Source organism: Euprymna scolopes, chromosome 29, assembly GCF_053919585.1.
Source record: "Euprymna scolopes isolate OS-2025 chromosome 29, ASM5391958v1, whole genome shotgun sequence".
NCBI lineage: Eukaryota > Metazoa > Mollusca > Cephalopoda > Sepiida > Sepiolidae > Euprymna > Euprymna scolopes.
This window is the reverse complement of record NC_136510.1, coordinates 92,309,653-92,327,043: the sequence shown is the minus strand read 5'-3', so window position 1 is coordinate 92,327,043 and position 17,391 is coordinate 92,309,653. Positions and strand designations below refer to the sequence as shown.

Genomic DNA, 17,391 nt, shown 5'->3' with positions numbered 1-17,391 from the left:
AAGTCTGTTTATATAAACAAAGTGTCTCGTATTTATTGATAAATGAATTAACTGTCCATTTTAATCACTAGACCATCACCAAACAGACATATACATAACATTTTGTCTTTACCAAGGCATCCACAAGTGAAGCTAGTGCCCACAGCAGGTGAAAATTTAAAAATATTTCCAATTTTGAAGAAAATAATAGAGCTCCCTATCGTAGTTCTTGTATCAAAATTAAAGCAAAATCCTTTATTGATTTTTCTTAAAATGGCAAAAGCTATAAAGTGCTTTTATTTACCTTTACAGGAGCATATGGAGGAAGAAGGTGCTACAACGGACACGGGCACCACGGAAAACTCCTCGCATAAGCTCGAGAAAGATAGTGGAGTCGGTCGTACAGATGAAAGCACCAAAAATGAAGAAAGCTCAGAACAGGTATGTAAAACTGGTCACTAGCAATTTCCATTGTTGACATCTCTCAATACATCACACGTCTTTATTATTTGTTCTGCCTTTTTGGGTTCTTTCAGGATTGAGTTATATTTTCTTACAATCTTTCTTAATTATTCTAATTAGTTGTAGTCCGGAGTAACTCACCAAATCCATCCTTGTACTAACTTTCTCGCTATTACTCTCAACACCTTTCTTTTGTTAAAGCACGACAGTTCTTCCTTATTCATAAACAGGGTACTATTGCCATATCTGTGCGGGTGACCTATCCTACCTTGACAAAGTTATGAAAACGGCTTTAAAACTGAGTAGGTGATGCCCTTTCCCCTCTCCCGCAACCTCTTTTCCAGAGAAGAGACATTGCAAGCCTGTCTCTGCTCTGTCATTATTTTCATTGCAAGTGCTCATCTATGGTCCCTCACTCGCCAGACTTTTTTTTTAAAATGTAGTCACCATTTATCAAGGCCCGGAAGCCATGCAAGGATAAGGGTTATTGTGTGTACAGTAATCAATGGGATAGTATGGTAGTAATCGTTAAGTATTGGAGATTTGCTAAAGTGCCTTCCTTAAGGGGGAGGTTCATCAGGAATTTGTTTATGTTAGACTTGAAGACATCCAAGTTGTAGTCAGGTGGCGTGCACTTCTAAGAAAGAAGCTTTGTTCATGGAATCTACGTTTTGGTTTTGGCACAGATAAAGATTGGGGAAAATTTTTGACAGTGGTTTCAGCTAGACGGGTGTTTATCATGAAAGATTGGGGCGGGGGAACCAGAGATTGGACCTCAGACGAGCACTTGCCATGGAAATAATGATAAAATAGAGACAGGCTTGCAACATCTCTTCTGTGGGAGAGAGGTTGCAGGGAAGAGAAAAGGGCATCCCCCACTATGCCACAAAGTCTATTTTGTACTCTGTCAACGCAGGATAGGCTGTTTTTAGCAGCTCTTACCCAGATGTGGCAGCAGTACTCCATCCTTGGACGTACTTGGCCTTTATATAGATAGAGAATTGCATCAGCAGTGAGATATCTTCTGGAGCGGTAGAAGGATCCTACCATTTTTCCAGCGACCTTAGCAACAGACTTGATGTACGTGTTCCATTTCAGATCAGGAGTAAAGGAAAACTATTATTATTCTCATGGCAAGTTTTCGTCTAAGCTCCACTCTATAGTACACCTCTGCGAGACTTTCACAAAAAGTACACTCGTCTACCTACAACCACTATCAATAATTTCTCGCACTCTCTATCTGTGCTTAAATCTAAACCCAACTTACACCATTAACGATTACTACACTACCCCTTACATTCATTAACCTTTATCCTTGAATGACTTTCGGGCCTTAATAAGTGGGGATTCCAAAATTGAAAAAAAAAAAAATCTTCAAATCCTACTGGCAGACAAAATCTCCAGATTTTAGAGAAATAAAAAACAAACGCTAAGAAAAATTTATCCACTATATTCCAAACGGAATCTTCAGATCTAGTGGGAAAACCAAATTTTTACCGAGCATTTGCTTTTATCATGTTAAAAGCCTTGGTGCCCGGCGTTGCTCGCGTCTTTGGAGGTGTGTGTTGAGCAAAAAAAAAAAAAAAAAATGTGGCAGTAGGCAGGCAGACTCGAACCCATATCGCGAAGGAGGAAAAGAATGTGAAAAAAAAAAAAAGTGACGTCTTTTCCGTTGCGTCCATCGCCAAACCGGAAGTGGCAAAGATTTAAATTAAGGCTAGTCAATTGAAAAGAGGGAATGACTTATGAAAATATTGACGAAAAAAGCAACCCCCTCCCTGTAGAAAAGTGCCGAGTTGAGGGTGAAGAAATTAATGTTTTTAGCCAATTTTTCGGTATTTGTCGCCCGAAGGGTTGAGCTTTAGAACGATATTAATCTCGTGAAAATACATCCGCTCTGTCGAAAGTTAGGCAGACATACAAACATACATACATACATTTAAGCAGACAGATGAGATTTATATTATACTAGCTAGGTATACCGGCATACGATACGATAGGATAAAGGGCCTAACAAGTGAAGGTATATTATATCCTTTGTTTGGAGTGAATGAGAATTTAAAAAAAAAAAAAAATTGTAACACAAGTCATCGGATGACCTAATGGGTTACATTTTTTTTTTTTTTTTAGTAAACACTAAATGGTATAGAGATGGGGGAGGGGACTCTCTTCCTTTTTGCTAACCCATGATTTACGCATAAAATCTGAAAAAAATAAAAAAAAAAATTTTAAAGGAATAAAAGTGCTAGTATTATCAACAGATTTCCAAGATGGCAGCATGATATTCTGCCATCTTGGAAATACTGGCACATTTACTCACTGAAAAAGTATTTTATAAATTCCACATTCCTTCTTGTCTCTTAAACAGCATAAAATCCAATTCTTATTTCCTCACCTCAGGTTGAAACATTCACTTTAGAGATTGAAAGGATGTTCCGAATTTTTTTTTTTCTTTCAATGTCTTTGGCAATTATTTTTGAGAATTTCGTTTCCAAAGATAAAACCCCAAAGAGTGGAAGATAGAAATTTAAGGAGTCGGCATCGTTTTCTTTGTAAACCATTTCACTTGCGCGTCTGGATGCCGTCGGTCTACATACTCCAAATGTAAGACATATTGCATCGAAATATCATTCCATCGTTAATGGACTTTTTTAAGTAAAGTAATACTCGTAGTGCAAATTTTCGACGGTAAAACTGCAGTTTAGCGCCCTGAACAGAAAGTGATAAAACATTTTGTACAGGCAATAAAATTCTTCTTTTGTCTCAATCACCTGCTACGCCTTGATTAACAATCCTATTTTAGTTGCACGCCTGTGGAACTCTGTTCCGTCTGCCTGCTTCCCACCTGACTACAACTTGGATGTCTTCAAGTCCAACGTTAACAAATTCCTAATGAACCGCCCCCTTAAGTAAACACTTCATCAAATCTCCACACTAACGTACTGTACTTGCAATAACCCATATCCCTGAGTGGCTTCTGTTAATGTAGACATTGGTTACCTCCCTTGCTTCAGTTACATGGTTACCTCCCTTGCTTGTGGTGATATAAATAGGAGTCGGCCATCTTGGTTTAGTCAGTTCGTTCGTACAGTTTAGACAGACTACAAGTGTCTTAACAAATGGTAGCAGAGATATCCCTCTGTGTGCGACAAAACGAAAAAAAAAAAAAAAAAAAAAAAATTTTTTTTTTTTTTGTACAGCTTGTCTGTAGCACTAGACAGATCGGATATCGGATATGGCAACTTCGAACAAACAACCTCCATTGTTGGAGGGGGAGGATGTTTACGAGAACTGGAAACAAGACGTTGAAATGTGGTCGTTGTTCACGGATCTTTCTGAGGAAAAAAAAGGGCCAGCAGTGTTTTTGACGCTACCACCGAATATTAGAGAATGTGTCCGTGAATTGCCAACAAGTGACATCGGCGGACGAGATGGCTTGAAGATCTTAATAAAGAAACTGGATGACATATATTTAAAGGATGAACACACGCGCGCTTACATGACTTTTAAGGAATTTTACACTCATAAAAGATCGTCAGGTACCAGTATAAATGACTTTCTTGTTCGTTATGAGTTTTTGTACCAAAGATTAAAAAAATTCCACATTATTCTACCGGAAGGAGTGCAAGCTTTTCTTGTTTTGAACGCGGTTAACATATCGGAAGAGAACGAAAAATTAGCGCGGACAACGTGTTCTGTTTTGACGTATCAAAACATGAAGGAATCGATAAAGAAAGTATTTGGTGACATTTATCGTGATGTAAATGTACCGGCAGTGAAATCAGAATCGTCAACTATAATTATTCTAAACCGGGTAACAACAAAAGGCGTTTTCGTCGAGGACAATCTAATCCATGTGACCGAAGTGGAAACGTGTTGTTGTGTTACAAATGTCAGTCTCCGAACCATCTAATTAGAGAGTGTCCTAGAAATACGCCCAGGTTTACGGAAGCGACAGAACAAATACACATTACGTTGTTCATTCAAGAAAATATTTATTTGAACAGTACAAATGAAAAAATTTCAAATCTTGTAAAGGAAACATTTGGAATGGCAGTCTTGGATTCTGCTTGTACTCGCACACTGGCTGGCGAAGTGTGGCTTGATGTTTATTTAGATACTTTAAATGAAAGTGACCTGCAACTAGTGAAGTATACGAACTCAGACCGGAGTTTTTGTTTTGGTGATGGAGTGGCTGTCACAGCAATTAAAGTTGCTAAATTTCCGGTTACACTCGGAGGTATAAGAGTTTATATCGAAGCAGATATTGTGAAAAACGACTTGCCTCTTCTATTAAGTCACAAATCAATGAAGACAGCAGGAATAGTGCTAGATTTCCGGAAAGATATGTGCTGGATTTTTGATAAATGTATTGAACTAAAGACCACAACTTCAGGGCACTATTGTCTCCCCTTAACAAATAAGTTGTTGGATCATAGTGGTACTAAGAACATTGTATTACATGTTCAGAATTTTGGTCAGTGTTCTTACACAGAAAAAAAAAAAAAAAGCAGAAAAACTTCATCGACAGTTTGCTCATGCCTCGAAGGAAAAACTTGTTTCCTTGGTTAAAAAAAGTGGCAAATTCAATGACAAGGAATTTATAAAGGCGATTGAGGAGGTTTGTGAAAACTGTCAAATTTGCCTTAGATTTAAAAAAGCTCCACTGCGACCGGTTGTGGGATTGCCTCTTGGCAATAGATTTAATCACACAGTTTGCATGGATTTGAAAGAGTTCATCCACAATGAGGTGTGGATACTACATCTCATTGATGCCGCTACCAGGTATTCAGCGGTAACATTGATCAAAACAAAGAAGAAGGAGGAGATCATCAAAAACATCTTTATGATGTGGATTACCTATTTCGGATCTCCTGTTCGTTTTCTGAGTGATAAACATAGAGACCTGTACTACTGCCGCAGAAAGTCCATTCAGCAACGGTACTGTAGAACGTCATAATTTGATAGTTGCTGAGGCAATGAAAAAAACAATTGACGATGAGAAGTGTGAACCTGAAATTGCCTTGGCATGGGCTATTTGTGCAAAAAATGCCCTCCTCAATTACTCTGGACACAGTCCAAATGAACTTGTATTCGGTTTCAATGTAAATACACCCTCAATTCTGACAGACCAGTTACCTGCTATGGAGTCCTCTACTACAAGTGACATGGTGAGAAAAAATTTAAATGCTCTCCATAGTGCAAGGAGAAACTTTTTGGAAGCTGAGTCCAGTGAGAGAATTAGGAGAGCTCTCAGGTCTAATGTCAGAACTTATGCTGATGAAGATTATGCTACCGGAGACCAAATCTATTATCGGAGGTAGGGTTTTAAAGGATGGCGTGGTCCAGCAAAAGTGTTAGGCAGAGAAGGCCAGTTTGTCTTAATCAGACATGGCGGAGCATTTTATAGGATGCATCCGTGCCAATTGATGAAAGTGAATAAAAACAACGAAAAAAGAACAAAAAAAGCTGAAATGCTGGGAAACACTACAGAAGGGAAGAATGAATACCTTACAGTTGAGGAGGAGGAGTTGCAGAATCAAGTGGTAGAAAGTGAAGATATAGACAGAGAAGAAGTTGTTGATAGTTCTACCAGTTTAAGAGATAAGACTGAAAAACCTGGCCGAAATAAGACCATAACTTATAAAATAAATGGAAGTGGGGAGTGGAAGAAAGGAAAGGTTATGTCAGTACAGCCTAAATCAACTGGCAAATATAGTCATTGGATCAATATAGAACCTGAGGATGAAAACGAGGATCAAGTTTGTATCAACTGGAATCATATTGATCATTGGAGAGAAGTGCCCCAATATACTGAACAAGAAAATGTAGTCCTGCTCACCGCTGAACAAGAGCAGTCGAAAGCTGTAATGGATGCCAAGCATAAAGAAATAAAAAACATGAACACCTATGAAGTATTTGAATGTGTGCCATACACAGGTCAAAAAACAATATCCACAAGATGGGTGATTACTGAAAAATTCAAGGATAATCAGAAAACAATGAAAGCTCGCCTTGTAGCACGAGGCTATGAAGAAAATAGTAATCTGAAAACGGACTCCCCAACATGTAGCCGTGAAGCTATGCGAATGGTCATGCTTACCGCATCAATAAAGAATTGGATGCTGCAGACCATAGGCCTTTTTGCAAGGTGGTATTTTAGAGAGAGATGTGTACCTGAGGCCACCATCTGATGTTTGTCCTAAATCTCAAGTGTGGAAATTAAAAAGATGCATCTATGGATTGAATGATGCTCCACGGGCATGGTACAAGAGAGTTACTCAGGCTTTGATTGAATTAAAAGGAGTAGCAAGTGCATATGATAATGCATTGTTTTTGTGGCATGATATTAAAGGAAATTTGACTGGAATTCTTGCTATGCACGTGGATGATTTTGTTTTCTGTGGAAACACAGAGTTTGAAAGGGATGTGATTGCAACATTGAAAGAAAAATTTAAGGTGGGATCTCATGAAAGTGGAACATTCAAATATGTTGGACTGAATGTTAATCAACAGGAAAATGGGATCACTGTAGAACAAGATCTATATGTATCTTCCATATCTCCAATAGAAATAAGCAAAGGGAGGATACTGAGGAAAAATTATGAACTGAATGAAGAAGAAAAGCATGAGTTGAAGAGACTTGCAGGTCAGATGATGTGGGTTTCAACTCAAACACGCCCTGATATAGCTTTTGATGTGTGTAAAATGAGCAACACTGGAAAGCATCCCAAAGTAAAAGCCTTATTTGAGGCGAATAAAGCCTTATCAAAATTGAAATCCAAGAAGGGTTCTATAACATTTCCAAAATTGGGAAAGCCCTCAGATTTACACATTTTGTGTTATACTGATGCCTCTTATGCCAGTCTGGAAGATGGATCTTCACAGGGTGGTTTTGTTGTCTTTATTGGAGGAAGTACTGACAAAATGGCCCCCATGTGTTGGGCGTCAAAGAAATTGGACAGAGTGACAAAAAGCCCATTGGCCTCAGAGACTCTTGCTCTGAATGAGGGAGCTGATGCTGGTGTTTTGACTGCGGTTATGATACAAGAGGTATTTCAGTTATCTAAATTGCCAGACGTTCTCTGCAAGACAGATAATGCATCACTTGTGGAGACATTGAATTCCAACAATCTGGTAAGCGATCGACGATTGAGAATAGATGTAGCAAGGCTGAAGGAAATGAAGAGTAGAGGAGAGATACAGATAGAATGGATCAAGGGTTGTGATCAGGTCTCTGATTGTTTGACCAAGGCAGGAGCTTCGTCTGAGCTTCTAAGGGACTTGTTAAATCAGAAATAAATTATTCACTTGAGGACAGCAGCAATGTTAATGTAGACATTGGTTACCTCCCTTGCTTCAGTTACATGGTTACCTCCCTTGCTTGTGGTGATATAAATAGGAGTCAGCCATCTTGGTTTAGTCAGTTCGTTCGTACAGTTTAGACAGACTACAAGTGTCTTAACAGCTTCTGGGCCTTGATAAGTGGTCTTTCTACTAAGCTCACTCTGTATGACCTTTGTTCTGAGAACATCGTCTCCCCCCCCCTTATTTTTTTACTTTGTAAAACGGGGGTGTTGATAATATCAGACACACAATAAAATTTTTTTTTTTAGATTATGGCATTTTAAGTCAAAGTCTATTTAATATTACGCATGAAATCTAAAAAAAAACAAAACTTTTAAAATGATTAACTGTGCTAGTATTATCAACGGATTTCCAAAATGGAAGCAAAATATGCTGCCATCTTGGAAATACTAGCATTTCAAAAGTAGTTTTCCTCATTAATTATTCATATTATTTCTATTCCTTGGACTACTGTTCTCATCTTGAGCGTGTTTCAGTCAATGTAACCTCTGACCTTCATCAGGTGTATCTTGTTAAATGGGGAATCAGTATGTACAATCACTTACTAAAGAGGTCCTGGATATGACCTTAAATTATATCCAATGGGGAGGCCCTAGCTTGTGGGCTTTGGGGAGTGTGGAGCCACCCTTTAATTGCCATTGCTCCCAGGTCCACTCTGACCCGGAGTGGTGGTACCTGTTAGGGTTCCAACTATGGGTTAAATAGAAACCGACTTAAAAGAAAAAAAACAAATATACTCTATTAAAAAATTGTTCTTCAAAATCACTGAATTCGGCATTAAATAACCAGAAAAGGGTTGATATGACATCAAACAAAAACAACCAACCAACCTACTAAAGAATTTAATACAATATGAGAACCATTAATTCTAAATAATATATATATATATATATAAAATGACCTTGTCTATCTGTGTACAGAATGGTCTCTACAAAAATAATCTGTCAATTTTTGATCTACAGACTTGAAACTTGATGTGTAAGGAGTTTAGATCCCTGCAACAAATTAGATTTGGTTTTTAGATTGTAAAAATAGCTGCTAAGAGGTTAACATTTAAAAACAAAATTTGAACTTGGCAGGCGTAAGTTGACTAAATATGTTACTTCTATGCATGTGCAAATATACGTTTATACCTTTTAGCGATGTTATTGTTTTTTAATGTTTTTTATGTGTATAGACTTAGCTCAGATAGTAGCGAATAATGCTGGAGAGCTATATGTTTTGGTTTCGATTCTAGCTGATGGCACCAAAGTCATATTTTTTAAAAAACTTTTAAAACACCAAATTAAGCGTATTTTATGACTGGGTGTGTATATATATATATATATATATATATGTATATATATATAAATTATTATTATTATTCAGAATAAAATTATCTAACAATCAACTGGTATGGATGGAAACCTGTGATTATAAGTTTGACAATATATTACTGGCAGTAATATTCTATAAGTACTATCCCACCTAAATAAAAATTGCTCGATACACAAGATAGAGCAAATAAATCAAATTTTAGTCATTCAATGAATTTAAAAATTTATGACGTGAAATGTTTAAATTTCATATCAAAAGATTTTTTATTATTCTATGTAAGACAAAGAATACACTTGAAATATTATAACTCCTTATCCTATAGAATTTCGATGTCTACCATCTTTTCAGAGGAGAAAATATTAGCAAATAATTATAATGGTTTACACATTATTTGCTAAAGTCAGTGAGACATGGAAAATCACAATTAAAAGTTGTTTAAGTTGTTTAAATGTCATAGAGTAAGGGAAGTTAATGAACAGGATATAAAAATTCACATCCAAATTGCATGGAAAAATCCGAAGTGAATGTCTTTGATAGCAGTGTAGTAAAATGATCCAAAATTATTAAATTATTAGTATAATAATTATTTAAAATACTTACAGATACTTGTGTTTCATCCTTTTGGGAATCATTAGTGTAGATAGTTACGATTACAGCCAGTCGTGAGATTTGAACCCGACCACAAAATCTCTCTGACTCCATTAGCAGGGAACATCATCATGACGGGCTCCTTGCCCGGACCAATGTGACTCTTCCTCTCCAGAGTTTCCTGTCTTCCATCAGTTGCCTCAGATCTTCAGGTTCACAGTTGGCGTCGTGTGCTATTTGTTGGATGTACGTGGATATAGATCGCCCTCTACTTGCGCGTCCGTGTCGTGGAGTCCATAGCAATACATCACTCACTAATTCATGCTTGCTCCTCAGACAATGACCGGCAAATCGTAGGCGTCTTTCTCTAATGGTATTAGACATGGCAGGTAGATTGCCATAAAGTTGCTGCTTCATAGGGAACATACCACACGGGTAACGTTACCTGTGAGAAATTAAGTTGAAATTGCAACATTTATTATTAAATTTGTGACGTCCGTCCAGAGTGATCTAACGATTATACCAGCTGTGCATGATTGACTAAAATCATGATTTATAGTGGAAGAATCTACATTTAGAAACAAAAACAGATTTAAGACTTAAAATTTATAGTAGAATTACTAATTGGCACTTAAAATTCAACTGCGATTTACTCAGCCATGGCTGATGGAATGAGAACATGCTACCTCCAGGAATTCAATAAAAAATCCCATGCAAATAGGAGAATTCAATAGAAAGATTCCCAGAATTAGTCAATATACCCTGAAGAAGGTCGGGAGCTACATCAGCCGAAACGTTGTAAAAATGGCACTCAAGATGAGAACAGAGTTCAAGCAATATGGGAAAAAAGACTGATCTAACAACAAAAATGTGATCTGACAATGTTCTAAAAAAAATAAATAAATAAATAAAAATTATAGATAAAAAACTATTAAAAAAAACAAAACTTACTTTACTTTATATACACATGTAAAAAAAAAACAAACAAAAAAACAATGTGTATTTTAGATAACAAATTAAAAGTAATGAGTACTGTTTTTGACGTTCTTATTTCTAGTTTAAGGAGCTTGCTGGGAAGATTATCGTTTCTATAGTTTTAGTATAGTTTTTTTTATTTGTTTACAAAAATTCCAAGACGACAAAATATCTGAGCCTTAATTATAAGCAAAGAAATACAAGTGGATTTTGTTTTTGCTCTACGCATTTGAGATATTTAAACAAGAACAAATCTAACATTTCTGAAACAGAAAATAGCATTTCTGAACAGTGGAAAAAATTCTCGAAAATGTTTCGTGGCAGGATTCTAGAAACGTACAGCATTTTTGCTTCCTTGTCCGTTTGTTAATATTTTAGTGTCTTTACTGAATAAAGAAGTTTCATACACCGAGATATCAAAGAAGTTTGCGTCGATAATTTAAAAACCAGGTCTGTAAATCATCATGAAAACTTCCGCACTCAATTACACAAATTATATTTGGTTAAAACTTATAAAGTTTTGTTTTCATTGTAGAAAGAAAGTGCAGTGAGAAAAGTTGGGAATATTTCAATGAATAAGTTTATATATTTATTTTTGACTAGCGTGGGGTACCCGGCGGTGCCCGGGTGTTTGTATGTGTGTGTGAAAAAAAACAGGTGCCCGTGAAAAAAAAGCCTTGACGACGCGCAGTTGGAAAATAGTAAAGTGTGAAAAAAAAAAACAAAAAAAAAACAGGTGCGCCTTTTTGATTGACGTGACGGCGATAGCTATTCAGCAGTTAGCATTTTGTGCGGGACAGTTTTTAATGAGGTCAATAAATCGGTTTGTTTGTTTTTAAAAACCCGCTCCCTCGTCTCGAAATGAAAGCTACCGTCTGATATGACGAAATCGACATTGACCAAACGTTACTTAGCTCTCTAGAGACCACTGGCTCTGGGCCTGTGATTAGAGTCGAGTTTCGCTTTTTGTTTATACCGAAAACCGAATGTAACGTGTGCCGATGCGGGAAATGTGGAATAATTAACGTTTGAAAGTCAATAAAATTAAATAGACAGGCGAACTCCGTGGTTAACTGCAAGATATTACAATTTATAGATGATATAAAAAGTTTTAAGCTGTGAAGCGAGCGAGCGCTTCTCTGAAAGAAGCCTTTTGTGGACATCGAGGGAAAGCGTACATATATACATACATTTTCGCTTTTATATATATAGATAAGCAGACGATAATGAGAAAAAGTTACTGAATGTAATCTGACAAACACAAAAATGAATTCAAAAGCATAAATTCATAAAAACACGATCATCTCCAAAGCCAATGTTACTAAATAAACCATCCTCGAGAGTCAAATATTATTCATTATTTGCAATCCTATTATAATATCTGTTTTCATTCTTCGGAGGTTCCGTTTTGAAGGATTCAAATTTGGAAGAAAGGTTTTGGCGAATAAACGGTTTATGATAGACAGTTTTAGTGAATACCCGAGTGTCAGAGAAATGCTAGATGATAAACAAAAACAAAACAAAGAATTCAAAAAATCTCTATCTCTCTATATAAAAAGGCATTTTATGTGTGAGTCAGTGAGTTCCCTATGAAATCGAAAACGGCTGGGCCGATTTGTTAAAAAAACTTTCACGCAAATGTACTTTATGTGTCTAGCAGTTTTCTTAGATAGTTATCTGAGGCATTCCGATGAAAAACCTATCAAAAATCTGCAATTGAAAAAATCTGATGAATGAAGGAACAGTCTGATTTTGATAAAACTTGAAAAACACTCTGATACAGCCTAACATCACATTTGAGAAGTTTTATCACTGCATAAACAGAAGAGCTTGGCTTATAAAATCAACAGTAGGTTCTTTGATAAGATGGGTACATTCGAAGTGAATGTTTCTGTTTAGAGCACAACTGACTCATAACTGTTAACTTTTGCATTTTAAACTTCAATCGAAGTCATCTATATATTAATACGATAGCGTGCGTGTTATTTTCTGTGTCACATTAACATCCAGGTTGTTTAATTGTTATGTACTTCCATTTCTTGTAATAAATAATTTTACCAAGGATTGTTCAGAAGTTTTGGTTTCGATTATGGCTGAAGGAATTCAGAATATATATTTTTCATAAGTTTTTATTTCGGTTTCAATTCAAGCTAATGCACCCAATTCATATGGATATATTTTTTTCATTTTTGAAATCGCAACTTTATAATTGATAAAAATCGATAGAACATTAACTCTATAATAATATATACGAAATCTACAAGAATTAAAATATCATATTGAAGCGTACTTTACGACCGGGCTTTACCGGGCGTTCGTGCTAGCTTAGATAAATACTTTTGCGGTTTTAACAAAAAAAGCTACAATAATATCAGAACGTCTCCATTTACACTGAACATCTACAGAATGCCAACATTATATATATATGTGTCATCCACATACAGCACTGTTTCGCTGCATCACAGCTCATCAGTGTGGCTAGACAGGCAACTACCTCAAGCCAGGATTGAAAGCCGACCGCCTGTACGACAGCCAAGGCTCCTAACCATTACGCTAATCGGTGGCTGCTGTGGGAGTTGTGAATTAACGATGTTTTGACATTGTCCGAAATACCTAAGCTCGATTTGTTTACACATTTATACGCTAATGGTAATCACATATATATATATATATATATATATATATATATATGGTCTGTAGGAGAAAACCACATATGAGTTCTCTGTGGAATTTCCACAGGTCCTGCTAGTATACAAATAATTTTATAAAATCAACGGTAAGTTCTCTACAGTGCAATGTAGATTACAATGTATTGTGAATTAAGTCATTCAGGGGTAATGTGAAGCTTCTTTCCTGTTGGATCCCTGACTAGAACAGGTAATCAATCGGCTGTCTTGCTTAACTAACCTTCATTTTAAACCTTATTTTCATAGATCCGTCATCTAAATATTGCCACACTTGTTTAATCAATTTTTTGTTTGTTTTTACACATGTTCACTGCCAAAGTAATCATATACAACTTGGATGTAAGGGGCTACTATTTGGGACCGTGTCTACAAGGGATTTTGTGAGGAGAGACAACTTATGCATCTCAGTATAGTCAGGGAATATAAAGACAAGGGCAGTGCAAAATCTAGCAGTCCGAGAGAATAAACTATTAGAGTAGAACGCTTTCCAGCATCTAATGACCTCTGTAATGAAGAGGTGGGATTTTGCTACTAGACGGATTCATCAGATGCATGTACACCAAGGGGGCACAAGTGGAGCAAAGATAACAGGAGATGAAGCTTTGTTGATAGTTTGGGAAACTCTTGTGAACCCTGTTTAAGAGGGAGAGACCAGTGGTAGATATGCACCAGCCCAGATGTAGCAACAATACATGGTCGTAGGGTGGCTTTGTAGTGATACAGGATACTTTTAGGTGTGAGCAACTTCTTTGCAGCAGCCTTGGCAATGTCCTAAATGTATTTAATTTAATTCATGTTGCCTGTCAATGTTTAGCTAAAAGTTATTAGTATGGCTATGACAACAGCATATTGTTTTCATTGTTTTTACTCTTGAGTATATATCCGACACGGACACAATCATTCGAGAATCACATCACTCTACACAAAAACATATCATCATCATGCTTATCCCTCCGTGTTGGCGTAGTCTCATTCCATGACCACAGGATTTCCACCATGACTCCAAACTTGCTTGCGCAGTTTAGGTGCAGTATCTGCTGGGCATCAGATAAACATCCTCTGAACCTCCAATGTTCATGTCCAGTGGAGCGAACCCGCGAAAAAAAACAACAACATAAGATATCAATGGATATATACTTTAGAATCAAAACAAGAAAAAGAATATGCTGTTGTCATAGCCCTAGTAATTAATCATGGTTATTTGTGGTTGAGAAGGTTTTCTTGTAATTGTTAAAAGAAAGAAGCTCAGTCTTAGTAGCATAAAATGTTACCATTCATTTTCATTTAATATTTTTCTAAATCTAAATTTTTATTTCTCTTTCCAGGAAAATTTTGATGCAGACAGTTTACAGTATGGTCCGGAAGGTGAACTTCACAAAAGTCGTGAAAGTTTCACATCTACCGAGCAGGATTTCAACGGCCACGACATCCCCGTTGATGTGTGCGAGAGATTTCGAGAGGTACTCGAGGACCGTTGTGCGAGTCCCCGAAAGGACAGGAATCGCAAGGACTCGCAAGGCAGCATCGACCGTGAGCTCGCCATGCTCAATAAAGAAATGGAGGAAATACAAATGGAATGTCAGGAACTCGTCCGAGCACACATGCGGGAACAGCAGAAAATCCAGCTTCAGCAGCGTGACATGCAGCGATCCGAGCCACATAGGAGTCCACGGATTGTGCCCCGCATGGGGACCAGGTTAGAATACATTAAACACTCAGGCCTCACCCCTCACGAGCAAGCGGAACTCATCCGCAAGGAGATGAGCACAACTCCAAAGCTTATTCCGCAGACGATGAAAGTTTTAGACAAAGAAAAAGATCCGGCCACAACCAGTGCCTATAACACTGGGGAGAGCTGTCGAAGCACTCCGCTAACCCTAGAGTTGAACCAGGTATCCGACGATAGCGAAAAAGGACTCCGAAATTCTATGCTTTGCTTAATACCCCCCGGACATCGGACATCGGGAAGTGATACAGAGAAACAGACACAGACCCCAACAAAACCTCATGAACACTCGAGCGATGATAGCTTGAAATTTAAAAAGAGCCTGTCGTTTGGCCAGAACTCAGCAACGAGGGGTCCTGGTCCGTCTGCCAATTTAAAAAGCTGTGAGAGCATGGGAGAGTCGTTGCAAGACCTCTACATGCGCTACGCGGATGTGATGTACACAAATCACGCTAACTTGGAACATACTATCGCCATCCAACAAAAACTGTTCCAGCAACAGCTTGAACAAAAATCTCGTATTAAGGGACAAGTAGGCGCCGGTATCCGGGGTCCCGACGGTCGACAAGCTGAGGCCGGTCCCGGGGCACAGTCTTCTGATGGCTGTCAGATGGAATGGGTTGTCAAACGACGTCCCGATGGTACCCGCTACATCACAAGGAGGCCTATCCGAAACAAAATGTTGAAAGAGCGGGCAAAGAAAATATCCGAAGAGCGGGCTGGTATGACTACAGATGACGAAGCGATGAGTGAACTGAAGGTCGGCCGGTACTGGCCGAAAGAGGAGCGGAAGAAGCACATAGAGAAGGCCCGAGACCAGAAGCGGAAGAAAGAGCTGATGCTGAAAGCAAAGATGGAGACATTGAAAGAAGAAGATAAAAAAGAGGTGAACATCCTCGAACTCAGCCACCGGAAGATGATGAAGCACAAAGGGAAGAAAGTGTTAGACGATTTTGTTACTGTGCAGGAAATGCTGGCACATGGAAGTCGGGTTGCGGATGGGAAATCCTACAACCCCCTGCTATCGGTGACGACCGTGTGACTCACAACCTCCTCCGACCCTGACAAATTTTAGGATTTTCTAAGAGAATATTATTATAATAATTATAATAATAAATAAAAGCCAGACACATGATTAAAAAAGAGATAATGGATTCAAGTTAATTCATTTATTATTTTTTTTTTCACAAATTATGTAATTAAATATACAATCTTCATATATATATATATATATATAAAATATTGACACATTTGAAAACTTTCAAGTATTTTTCAGAAATTAAATTGGCTTGTAGCTTTATCCGATTATTTAATGAAATAAGTCGTTAAATTTCAAAAAAAAAAATTTTTGGAAGTTTTACTAATTGCTGCTGTTAATGCTACTATAAGGCTTTATCATCCTAAGTCAAGCGCACACGCATGTATGTATAATTTTATATATATATATATATATATATATATATATATATATATATATATATGGGGGTGGTGATTGCCTTCATCCTCTCCAAACAGAGGCCTGAAGAGCTCTAATTGATTTACAGCTTTGACCAAAATATGTCTGCAAATGTGTAGCCAAAATCTGTATATATATATATATATATATATATATATATATATATATAGTCTGTAGAAGAGAACCATGAGCAAAGTAAAAATTAAAAATAAAGAAAATTTAAAATAGGAGCGTAATATTTATTTACATAAGTGTGTTACAGAAGATAAAAAAATCACATTGATACCATCGGGTCAAACTCAACACAAAGGGGACCAGTCCTTACTCTTTGTGTTGGGTTTGAAATTGATGGTACCAATTGTTTTTTTGATCTTCTCTAATATATATATATATATATACATATATAATATGAAATTATATATTACCATAAGAAAACCTTAAGTCAGGTTAATCAATGTTTCCAGGATGTTAGTTGTCTCGTCATGTTTCAACAATTATTTACATGAGAAAGGATGATGTAATAAAACTTAAGATGATTCTAACAAACTTGTAATGTTTAAACAAGGAATAAAATATGAAAAGGGGATATAATTCAATGGTTTTAAAAGAAATAACTCTTCAGTTTTAGAAGAAAAGAAGAGGATTATTGATAAAGCAGTTTTGAATTATGCTTCAAGCAGAAATAAAAAAAAAAAAAATTATTTTCTATTAGTCAACAGAAAGTCTTTGAAATAATGAACATACCAGTGGTTTTGTTGAACAAGTCCGATTGGGATGTTGTAATATATAGTGAAGGATATTGAATGCCAATAAAATTTAATCTTCAAAAGTCG

General features: G+C 36.9%; 1 protein-coding gene across 7 annotated transcripts in view; it reads left to right on the top strand.

The window, feature by feature from the left end:
• The window catches only part of LOC145252782 (E3 ubiquitin-protein ligase PDZRN3-like), a 596,515-nt gene extending 580,223 nt beyond the window's left edge, over window positions 1-16,292 (top strand). For all 7 annotated transcript variants that reach the window (XM_080112716.1, XM_080112718.1, XM_080112721.1 and 4 more), the window contains 2 exons: window positions 292-420; window positions 14,702-16,292. In XM_080112716.1, coding sequence (XP_079968842.1) covers window positions 292-420; window positions 14,702-16,144 — 1,572 coding nt within the window. In that variant the 3' untranslated portion in view covers window positions 16,145-16,292. The remainder of the gene's footprint in view (window positions 1-291; window positions 421-14,701) is intronic.
• The last annotated feature ends 1,099 nt before the right edge of the window (window positions 16,293-17,391 follow it).